Source organism: Camelus ferus, chromosome 25, assembly GCF_009834535.1.
Source record: "Camelus ferus isolate YT-003-E chromosome 25, BCGSAC_Cfer_1.0, whole genome shotgun sequence".
In the NCBI taxonomy this organism is placed as follows: Eukaryota; Metazoa; Chordata; class Mammalia; order Artiodactyla; family Camelidae; genus Camelus; species Camelus ferus.
The window spans coordinates 9,112,665-9,122,373 of NC_045720.1; the positions used below are offsets into that span (position 1 = coordinate 9,112,665).

Sequence of the window (9,709 nt, forward strand, 5' to 3'; positions counted from 1 at the left end):
CTGTAGGGATTTTGCTTGGACTGAAGCAGTGGTTCTCATCTGGGGCAGTTCTGCCCTCAAGGGGACATGTGATGATCAGGACCTGGGAAGGGTGGATGCTATTGGCATCAGGTGGATAGAAGCTGTGGTTTCTGCTATATCTCCTACAATATTTGTAAGAGACCCCACAACAAAGAACTGTCTGGCCCCCAAATGTCAAGAGTACTGAGGGTGAGAACCCCTGGACTAAAGCAGTGCCGTGTGTCTGTCTGTCTGTCTCTCAGAGAGACGAGGTAGGGGTGTCCCCGGTGCTGCTTCTGTTAGCAGAGTTGGGCTCGTCATGGGGCCGGTTGGAAAGCTAGTCGAGACTCTTGACAAGCCATTGTCCCTTCATGTATAAAGTGAGGCTCACTCTGTGCCCTGGATAAAGCACGTCCCCCCTACAAGCCATAGTGTCCTCTTCTGAAAAGTGAGACATGAGTAACCGTCCCTCACAAGGCTATGTAAGGACTCGTGTGTGTGACACCAACTAAGTCCCCATGGAGGGGTCGGCCGGGCCTTACTGTTAACTCCGCTCTGCAGTTGAGAGGCTGGTACACAGTAGCCCGGGTGGCTGCCCAAGGCCACGGTAGGGAAAAGAACCAGCCCTGGGCTGGACACCCAGCTGTGGCTCCAGCCACCCTGTGCCCCACAGGTCCTTCATGGAGGGAGATGAGAGCTGGCCTGGCTCTAAAAGCCACCCTTCTCTCCCTGTAAGTGTCACTTGAAGGCTGTCATTATTCTTCCTCATGGTAGGATTCTCTTTAATGCAGTAGATACTGACGTAACTGAGATACTTAGATACTTTTTGCAGGTACGTGGCTTACAGGTTTCAGCAGCTGCCGACAGAGTTGCCATAAACCTTGCCACCGTCCACTCAGACTTTCATTATCCTTCCCCCACAGCAACGAGAAAGCAAGTTCTTGGTACCCAGCAGTCCTTGCCATGTGTAGCATGGTTCGTGTCATCTCTCAGCAAGCCTGAGAGGAGGGGGCTTTGTAGCCCCGTCTGACAGACAAGGTGCTCGGCATGGTTTGGAAGGGTGGTCAAGCACCCTGGCTGAGGGTGAGCGTGGGCTCAAGGCTGCAGCCTGGGTGAGACCTTGGCAGGTCACCCCACCCCCGGGCCGCTGTCCCTTCCTGTATAAAGTGAGAGTCACAGGATATCGGTCCCCCAGGCTGCCTGCAGGTGGAGTGACCCACGGGGGGTGGTTTGGGCGGAGCGGGTGTCACGTGCTCTCATTTCACCGATGGGGAGGGCACACCCACCTCCCACCCAGGTCTGTGCCCAGGACCCCAGGTGCTCCTACCCCCCAGGCTTGTTCCAGGGCAGCCGCCAGCCTGACGCCTCTCCTTTCTGCCTGCAGATCGGCCACATCGAAGGGCAGCCTGAGAGGAAGGGGGTCTTTCCAGTGTCCTTCGTTCACATCCTGTCGGACTAGCAAAAAGCAGAAACTTCCGATTGTCCGCGTCCTTCACGCCCGACTGCTGCCTCCACGTAACCCTGTGCACACCGTGTAAATAGCTGCTGTTACTGAATGAGAAGCTCACGGAAGGGCCACCTCAGGAGGGGACAGAGTGTGTGTTGTAAATACCCTGTGGTCTTCTGCCTTCGCCAGTGTTAGGGCAGCCTTGGGACCCGGCGCGCCTCACTGGTTTGCCAAAGCCATCCGTGGCGTCTCGCACTTACATCTCTCTCTATGTGGTTTTCCAAGCAAACAAACAAAAACAGGAATATAGGAACTGCTGGCTTTGCAAATAGAAGTGGTCTCCCGCAACCGTTGAAGGGCATAGAATTGACTCTCTGTTCCTAACAATACAGTATTCTCAATTGTGTTACTGAAAATGCAACATTAGCAAAGAGGTGGGTTCTGTTTTCCAGGTGAAACTTTTAGCTCCATGACAGACCAGCCTGTAGTTACCCGTGTACACAGTTTACAGCTACAAAAACTTACTTTGGTATTTATTACAGAAAAGTGCTCTGTTAAATGTAAGTGTTATTCCTTCAGCAAAACATTCACTGACCCGAAACCTTTGGTGGCATTTTATAATGCCCACAGCCTCATCGTGCAGGTTTAGACAAGTGGGTTTATACTGTCTTAAGAGAATGAGTGCCCGCCCCTGAGATATTACCTCATTATGCAAAAACAACATATCCTTCATGACTATTTTCACAGAAGTTTAAAACACAGCTGATGAAGTTCAACTTTCAGGAACCAAGGACTGCCAGAAAATAGTAGCCTCTACATTATGCATGCGTTTAGAAGCTTACCTGAAATCTGCCTTTTATAAAGGAATAGTATAAATAAGTTGAACTGTGCATTTTTTAAATTTGATTGCCATTAAAGCAGAAGTTATAAGGCTGCAACAATATGTTTCTAGTCATTTGGCTTTCTCAAGAGTGTGACTTCACATATCATCATGAATTAGCATCTTTCAAATGTGTTAAAGCCCCTAATGTTTCAGTTTTAAATTCTTCTTAGTTTTGTTCTTGACAAATTTAAACTTTTAAAAGTTTATTCAAGCAGATGACGAATTTAAAAGTCAGTCCTGTACACCATCCCCACCCCCCCTCCCCAACCCTGCAGAATCCAGGTGCTGAAACCAGCCTTTTCCTTTTTCCATTCTCTTTACTGAGGTCGTAGATAACGTTTTCCGATCTCCAGCTCTGTTCAGCGGACACGTTACCTTCAAGTCAATTCATAACCAAGTTTTTGAACGCTGCTCTGAATCGCACTGTGAAACAGCGTCTTCCTGCCGTGAGTCTCTGCCCCTCTGGGCTCTCCTCTCACCCCCGCCGCATCTGTCAGACCATTAAGAACCTCGTGAGTGTTCCGGTCTTTTAAATCAGTATGAGTTTTGGGAAAGAACAGAGTCACTTCACTCCGCAGTCAGTGGGGCTGCTCCCTGATTCCGAGGCTCACGAGTCCTTCTGGTGTTACATTTGCTTAAACTGCTAGGTTGGCAACAGCACAGAGAACTAATATTTTTAAGCAGATAATCTTGGCAATGAATGAGAAATGTTCATTTCACAGAAGCACAACTCCCAACCAAACCCTGAGGGAAAGCCCTCTTTAATAGAGTCACAATGCTCCGTGAATAATTTCTTTCTGCTTAAGTGATTCCTATGAGAACTCTGAATAGCCACCTAATAAATAAACCTTGCATGACACACCCGCAACATACCTTATCAGCTGTTACTGGAAAGTGATTTTAAGCAGTTGCTTCCTCGGCGTCACGGCGCACGTGCACCCCACACAACGTCAGGCAGCGGCCGACGTGCTGGTGTGTGTGGCGGACCGTGTTCGCAGCCTCTGTGTTTAAGCCACTCAGGTGTCAAGGCAGGAAGTCACCGTCCGAAGTTACTCAGTGTCCCAGTGCGTTCACTTAACACTTTTTTCGGTTGCATTAAAGCACTATTCATTTTTGTGGCCTGCACTATTTTCAACTGATCTCAAAATAAACTGGTTTAAAACACATGCACACACGCACGCACACACGTGCGCGCGCACACACACGCGCACACACACACACACACACACACACACAAGCTAGATGTCTAAAATTACACGGAATCAATGTCTATTCTTTGTCCCTTTAGGAGCAACTTTCACGCAAATGCTTTTTTTTAACACTTTTGGGGGTTTTTTCTGGTTTCGTTTTTGTTTTCCATCAGGAATTTGAGTTCTCTCTAACCCAGCTTACCGTGGGACATAGGAAAACTGGGTCTAAGTACCTTTGGTGACCTTGGTGGAGTTTGAATCTGGTATTGTCCTTAAACTCAGTGAGCCACTATCTGCAATTTTGTACATGATAATAGAGTATTTTGAAGGTATGGAACTTTATGGGAAAAATAGCTAATTAGTTCTTTTTTCCCCCAAAGGGGAGTTATGTTCTGCAAATAGTGTGTGTCTTATTTTACTGTTGAACAGCAATGGCTATTTATTTTTTTATTGCCTAGAACTTCAGCCTGTTGTGTAGGGATCCCATAGCACCACCAGTGAAATTCCGAACTCCCATCTGGATGTTACGATCAAAACATCAGTACACTTGTCATTTCACACGTATTTAATGTGACAGTTTTTCAGTACTGTATGTGTTCATTTCTACTTTTTTTAATATTTAAAATTGCTTTTAAATAAACATATTCTCAGTTGATCCCAAACATCTGACATCAGGCCATTTTGTGAGTTGTCCACTACTCTTCTGATTGGAAAAAAATCAGAACTTCACTTGGCTGTGCTTTTGGGGATGTGGATAACACAAGTCATTCCAGCTTCCACGGAAAAACTTACTTTGGGGGTGTAAAAATGTGCATCACTTTCCTCGGCCTGCAGAACATGGACCGCGGTGTTTTTGTCTCTCCTCCCCCGTCCCCAGTTCCCTCTCCCACCTCCAGGTACCCAGCCCCACTCCTATTTATGTACAGGGCGGGGGGGCCTGCACATCATGGTGTCATGAGGATCACATGTTGATACGCTCCTCCGTGGTGCCCAGCACGGACCTGCCGCTGTGCGTGAGCTTCTGTCCCATAGCTGTCACCGCTGAGACGACCGCGCTGAGCAGACCTGGTCCAGGCATCGGGCCTGAGTCATCATATCTCACCTTCAACGAGCCATGGGGAGCCTCCGTGAGCCTCCCAGCTCCAAGGAGCCTGAAAAGGAGGTTTCGGAAGGTTTGTGATAGGGCAGCACCTGTCATGGCTGGTGCACGACCAAGCCGAGGGCCCAGGTGAGCAGTTCTGTCTCCGAGGCTGCATCAGGATCCCTGCCCGACGGGAGACAGCCTCCATCCCAACATCCCGGCCAGAGGAGCGCAGCAGCGGGATGCAGACCAAGACCACGGCCTTGAAGGTCCCAAAGTGCTGGTCTCAGTGTTCCTTTTGTTTCCTTTCACGAAAGGCCGTAGATCCGAATGGCTGTTCGCACACGGCCACAAGATAAATCCTGCGGACGCGCTGCCGGGGAAAACGGCGTGGAAGCCAGTGATATTCTGTCAGGTTGTATCTGGGAGAGGCTCGCGTGACCATCTGGGTGTTTCCTGCCAAAGGGCAGCTAGCTTTCCTTCTAATTACAAAGTGTTACGATGTTTGCTTGGTTATATACTGTTTTAAACCTGGAGCAGTCTCTGTGAAGTTAATGGACTGGCCTCGCCTGTGTGCTGTGAGCCTGTCTCCAGGGACACTAGAAACAGGAGGGCACTCTAATCCTTTGGGTCCTTTGGGCACGGGACGGTAGATGGGCCGCTGTTTCCTGTACGTGGAGTCAGTCCTCTGGGAGGCAGAAGGCCTCCTCGGGCACGTCTTCAGATGAGGAAGCCCACTTGTGGGGCTGAAGTGACTTGCTCAGGGTCACAGTAAGTCATGGCAGTGGCGTGAGCCCAGGGCTTTGTGGCCTCGGCACCAGCCTCTCCCACCCCGTCCTCCTCAGCCCTGCTTTTCTCTCCTCTCCCCTGACCCTGTGCCCTCCTCTGTAGTTTGTCTTCTTCACTCCCAGGATGCATGTGTGTGTATGTGTGTGTGTGTGTGGCAGAGGGAGGCTGGGAGTGATAATTACTGGGTAATTCAACCGATTCTCCTCTGCCTGCTACCCCCACCCATGTGTTCGAGTCCATCCCCAGTGGGAATCTTGATTTCCCCGAATCTGCAGTGTGTAGGTAATTCGGAGCCAGCAGGCGTGCCTCGGCTGAGGACATGTCCGCTCCCACAAGCGATAGGTGGACAGACATGTTCAGGGCCTGGCCTCTGCAGCCTGCAGCCTGGTGTGGAGGTGAACTCTTAAACCATGTCTTCTTACCCTTGCCTCTGATGTCCGTGCATCCACCAACACTCCTTGTGTCAGGACGACGCCAGACCTACGGTCGCAGAGACTCACCCTACACTCTCCCCAGGAAGCCCAGGCTGGAGAGAGGGGTGGATAGCAGTGATTACTGGGGGACTCACTGGGCAGGGGGCTTCCCGGAGGAAGGGGGTCTGCACCCATCCTAGAGGCCTGTATGATCGATGGAGAAGGTGAAGGCACATGCAGGGCCCCCTGGAGAGTCATGCGCCCCTCCTTCGCAGGGGGCTGGCTCCCCCACGGCAGCAGCTACCCTGCACCCAGGGCTCCATGTGGCCGGGGCGCCAGGCCAAGTGCCTGATCGTCACACTCACATTTATCCCAGCTACATTGAAGCTGAATCAGTGTCTTCCCTGTTTTACAGTTTAGGAGACTGATGCTCAGAGAGGTTACGATGCAAGTTGCTAAAAGTCAAGTCACTCATGAGGGGCGGGGGCCAGACTTGAACCCTGAGGTCAGGGCTCATGTGGCTCCCAGCCGTGAGTGACCTTGTGCCGCCTCTGCTGCTGTTGTGACCCTGGCTGCCCTTGCTGAAGAGAAGCCTGGTCGGAGCCGGCCCACCCCGGCCTTGTCCGGACAGGTCGGCCCCAGGGAAGTGTAAAGCAGGACGTGCAGTGAACTTTGCATTCAGAGAAGGGACAGCCTTTGCCAGCAGGGCCCCAGGGTGAGCATTTCATGGGCAGCTGCTCTGCAGAGGTCACGCTAGCGCACGGTGTCCTGGGCGTGTAGCGTGTGACGGAGCAGAAAGCCGCAGGTCTGCGAGCACAGCAGCCCCATCAGCGAGCACTGAAACACTTAAGCTCCTGAAAACAGGAATTAAGGCTCAGATAAACACAGCTGTTTTGCAAAAAAAATCTTAAAACCACACAGCCAACCCTAGTCAGGCTCAGAAGGCCAAAACTTTGACCTGACGCAAACCTGCGTGGGGAGAAGCCCTGTTCGGCTTCACACTTCATCCGACGGGATTTCAACTTTCCCTTTACAGCTCCCAGCAGCTCGGAGGATGAGAGATGGAGACTGTCGTCTGCGCGTGGGCCTGAGATACAGCAGAGCTGGGTTTTGAGATTTGGGCCAGCATCACCTGGGGTCCTTGGTATTCAAATCAGATTCCTGGGCCCCGTCCCTGGAGATTTGGAGTCACAGGAGGGGGCCAGGAATCTGCATTTACCCAGCATCCCCAGGTGGTCCCCATGTACTTCCCAGGGGCATGGGTCCCTCTCAGCCTCCCCAGAATGACAAGAACTTTAAACCTTGCCTTCCCCAGTGACAAGTGAGAAATCAGAGGCACAAATCTACTCAATGCTTGACGTGCGGTCAGTGATCTCTAAGTATTCCCTGCATGAGCGGGCACATGAAACCTCCAGGCCAAAGTAAGTAAAAGAGCCCCCCTGCTGAAAACCGGGGTTGTGCTGGGGGAGAGAGGAGGGGGCTTGTGTTAGGGGAGGGGGGTAGCATCCCCCTCCAACCAAGGGTCAAAGCCAGATGGGAGCCTCTGATCCACGTTTGCTCTGCCCACTCGCCCTGCAGATTGCTGACTCCCACTGGGCACACAGGCGGCTTGACAATGGACCTCTTTCTATGGTGCATTAAGCTGCAGAACAAAGATGCACAAGAATACATTGTCTGAATGTGCAAGCTTAGTTCCTGCTCAGCTGGAACCACTTAGAAAACCCAGACACCAGGACTCCCCTGGCCGGCTCCGCCTGCGGAGAGCAGTTGACGGCTTCCCTACCTGGGTCCCCTTTTTCGGCTCTGCCACCCTCAGAAAGCTCTAGAGCTGACAAGCCTCAAGAACACCCAGGCTGTCCTGCTGGAGCCAAGGTCGAGGCTGGCCCGCGCCCACGTTGGGGTTGCCGGGTGGTGAGAGCCCGCGAGGAGAGGGGACAGGAAAGGAGTCAGAGGAGGCAGACAGCAGGAAGAGTCGCAGTGAAGTTGGCTGACAGTCTGTCTACTACAGGTGACATGCATATGCCCTGGGACCCAGGGTTCCCAGATAGAATTTGTGCATGTGCCAGACAAAAGAATATGCTATCAGGTCCATAGCAGGCCTGCTTATAATAGTAAAAACCTGTAAATGACCCAAATCTCCAACTCAGTAGAATGAGCATATAATTGGGGCATCGTCAGTGACAAGAATGAACCACCCACACACAACGATCAGGATGGATGTGGCAAACAACGTTGAGGCCAGAAGCTGCCCTCACCAAGAAGTCACCTTTGATTCTCCATAATGTAAAAAAATAGGGAATCTGTGTGGTTACCAGTCAGAATCATGGCTACCCAAAGGGGACCTGGAGGGGAGGCTCAGGGAAGGACCATGAGGCACAGACACTGCTCTTTCTTTTTCTGGATCTTGGTCACAGGTTTTTTTCAATTTGTGAAAATTTATTGAGCTGTTCGCTGCTGATAGGTACACTTTTCTATGTCTGTGTTATGTTATCCTCAGTGGAATACTGATAAATGTGCAAACAACTCTCAAAAAAAAAATTTAAAGCCCTTATTTGTAGCATTTGCCAATTCCCAATTGTCAATATTTCTACCTGGATGATTGCAAGCTACCAGTGTGATGTCACTGAATGCCGTGTAGGTAAAAGAGGCAGACCATCCTTTGTAATCCCTCCTCGCAAGTTGGTTTGAACCAGCTCTAGTAGACCACTGGTTATACTTTGACAAAAGTTCAAAAAAAAGAAGTCTAAATGCTGAAGTTGGATAAGGGCTGATGAAGGTAAGCGCCTTCTGACCTAGCTACCTGTGGGGCCCCCATGCTAGCAACACCCAACACCTACCTCCTCACCTCTCTCTGCTCTTTTTAAAAAAATGTTATAACAGCTTTATTGCAATACAGTCCATACACCATACAATTCACTCATTCAAGGTGTACATTTCAATGGTTTTTAGTATATTCACAGAACTGCACAACCATCACCACAATCAATTTTAGAACATTTTCATCACCCAAAAAAGAAATCCTAAACCCATTAGCAGTCACTCCCGTTTTCCTCCAACCCCTGGCAGCCACTAACTTACTTCCCGTCCCTGTAGAGATTTGTCTCTTTTGGAAATTTCGTATCAGTGAAAGCATATAATGTATGGGCCCCCTGGGACTGGCTTCTTTTATTCAGTATGTTTTCAAGGTTTATCCATGTTGTAGCATATATCAGTATTTCGTTTCTTTTTTATTGCCTAGTAATATTCCACCGCATCACTAGCCTTCCTTTTGTTTATTCATTGATGAGTGTTTGGGTTGTTTCTACTGTTTTGACTGTTATGAATAGTTCTGCTAAGATTGTGGATAAGTTTTTGTGTGGATATATGTTTTCATTTCTCTTATACATATACCTAGGGGTTGAATTGCTGAGTTGTAGGGTAACTGTGTGCAACCACCTGAGGAATTGCCAGCCTGTTTTTCAAAGCAGCTGCACCATTTTGTATTCCCACCAGCAGCATATGAGGGTTCCAACTTCTCCACACCCTTAACAACCCTTGTTATTATCTGTCTTTTTCATTACAGCCATCCACGTGGGTGTGGAGCAGTATCTCACTGTGGTTTTGATTTGCATTTTCCTGATGACAAATGACGTTGACCATCCCTTTGTGTGCTGGCTGGCCATTTGTATATCTTCTCTGGAGAAATAGGACCCTTGCCCACTTTAAGATTGCATCAGGTGTCTTTTTGTTATTGAGTAGTAGGAGTTCTTTATATATTCTAGATACAAGTCTCCTAGCAGACCTGTGCTTGCAAAAATGTTCCCTCGTTCTGTGTGTTGTCTTTTCCTTCCACTCTTTTGAATATGCATCTTGTCCTCAAGAAGATGGAACCACAGCCTTCAAAACCCAGGCAAGTCACCTAAATAT

The 9,709-nt window shown here is 49.7% G+C and overlaps 1 protein-coding gene and 1 long non-coding RNA gene across 8 annotated transcripts in view; both read left to right on the forward strand.

The window, feature by feature from the left end:
- The window catches only part of ASAP1 (ArfGAP with SH3 domain, ankyrin repeat and PH domain 1), a 311,985-nt gene extending 307,803 nt beyond the window's left edge, over positions 1 to 4,182 (forward strand). For all 7 annotated transcript variants that reach the window (XM_032467871.1, XM_032467872.1, XM_032467873.1 and 4 more), the window contains one exon: positions 1,385 to 4,182. In XM_032467871.1, the coding sequence (XP_032323762.1) occupies positions 1,385 to 1,459 (75 nt within the window). In that variant the 3' untranslated portion in view covers positions 1,460 to 4,182. The remainder of the gene's footprint in view (positions 1 to 1,384) is intronic.
- A 2,015-nt stretch (positions 4,183 to 6,197) lies between these two features.
- On the forward strand, positions 6,198 to 8,640 carry LOC106730194. The gene is made up of 3 exons (XR_001366631.2): positions 6,198 to 6,947; positions 7,119 to 7,224; positions 7,382 to 8,640. It is a non-coding gene; the product is annotated as an uncharacterized LOC106730194 (long non-coding RNA).
- The last annotated feature ends 1,069 nt before the right edge of the window (positions 8,641 to 9,709 follow it).